Source organism: Apaloderma vittatum, unplaced genomic scaffold, assembly GCF_000703405.1.
Source record: "Apaloderma vittatum isolate BGI_N311 unplaced genomic scaffold, ASM70340v1 scaffold25912, whole genome shotgun sequence".
NCBI classification, from domain to species: domain Eukaryota; kingdom Metazoa; phylum Chordata; class Aves; order Trogoniformes; family Trogonidae; genus Apaloderma; species Apaloderma vittatum.
In genome coordinates this window covers 2,644-3,864 of record NW_009705623.1, presented here as the reverse complement: position 1 = coordinate 3,864, position 1,221 = coordinate 2,644, and the positions used below count along the sequence as shown (strand labels likewise).

The 1,221-nt window shown below is 57.2% G+C and overlaps 1 protein-coding gene across 1 annotated transcript in view; it reads right to left on the bottom strand.

Annotated features, from left to right (window-relative positions):
• Nucleotides 1-1,156: 1,156 nt before the first annotated feature.
• Nucleotides 1,157-1,221, bottom strand: part of GALT (galactose-1-phosphate uridylyltransferase) — a gene marked incomplete at its 5' end in the record, with an annotated part of 2,703 nt that continues 2,638 nt past the window's right edge. The window contains one exon of the mRNA XM_009865505.1: nucleotides 1,157-1,218. Coding sequence (XP_009863807.1) covers nucleotides 1,157-1,218 — 62 coding nt within the window. The remainder of the gene's footprint in view (nucleotides 1,219-1,221) is intronic.

Sequence of the window (1,221 nt, the reverse complement as noted above, 5' to 3'; positions counted from 1 at the left end):
CCTCATTAAGAAGTTATGAGAATGGCCCTTTAGTGACAAATAAAAACTATCTGTGTGAAGACATGATGGCAGATGGCACTGGGTATCCCCCTGCACCAGCTGTGGGGTTTCACTGTGCAGAAACTACACCTGCACAGCCCTAGTGCTTCCCTGGGGGAAAGGGTTGCAGTGAGGGAGAGCACAAAGCTGGTTAGAGCTTCCTTTTCTCTGCCCAGGGACTGGGCTGCTGCTGCCTCACATCACGGGCAGGCACAGGGCAGAGGAAAAGGGACCATAAGCACCACAAGCAGAGCTGGAACCCCTGCCAGCCCCCAGACTGGTGATAAACTAGCTCCTTGTTGCGCCAAGGTGGCAGGCAGGACAAGGGCTGCAGCCCACCAGACCCAGGCAGAGAAATCGAAGAAAAGCAGCTCCAGGGCCGAGCATCCTGACCAGCAGTCTCCATGTAATGAGTTTGCCAGGCCTTAGCCCACTCCCAGGAGCTGGATAAGCTTTTGGCGGCATCAATTCCTCCCCGACTCCCATTTCCCCTCCTCCCCAGCTGCCATTGCTCAGAGACAGGCTCAGAGCTCCCCCCAGGGAGGAAGAGTAGGCAACACAGAGACAGGGACAGCAGCAGGGCGCATAGGGCTGACCACACATCCCCTGCAGGACCCCAATGCTATTGCCCCCCCAGCAGCTGAGGTTCCCCACCAGAAACCCCAAACCTCCCACCTAGGGCCAAAAGCCATGAGGGCAGAGGCAGAGGCACTTTGCTTCCAGGTTTTATTGGCATGGGGGGGGCTGTGCCCCTCCACAGGGCAGGCAGCACTCCCAGTCCCACCAGTGAGACTGGACTGGTAAGAAGAGTAAGCCCTTTAGTGGTAGTACAGAGGTGGAAGACACAGCATGGGGTGGGGAACAGAAAGAATGAACAGCACCACCCTTGTAAAGATGCCACAAGATTAGGACTTGGGTTCCTGAACAGGCAAAACCAGTCCCCAAGCTGGGTCAAGCTGCGGATGAGGATCAGGAGAGCTTCTCCTGAGATCAAAGGGGAGATCAAAGGGGTCACAAGGGACACTGAGTTCCCAGGCCTCAGCTCTCCCCACTCCTCAGCTGACTCTTCCCCCCAGTCTCCCCAAATGCAGCCAAGAGCTGGCTCCGCCACTCCTCATTACGACAACTCCTTGTCCCTCTGCTTGTAGTGCACCTCGGGGAGGCTCCTCAGGCGCTCCGCTG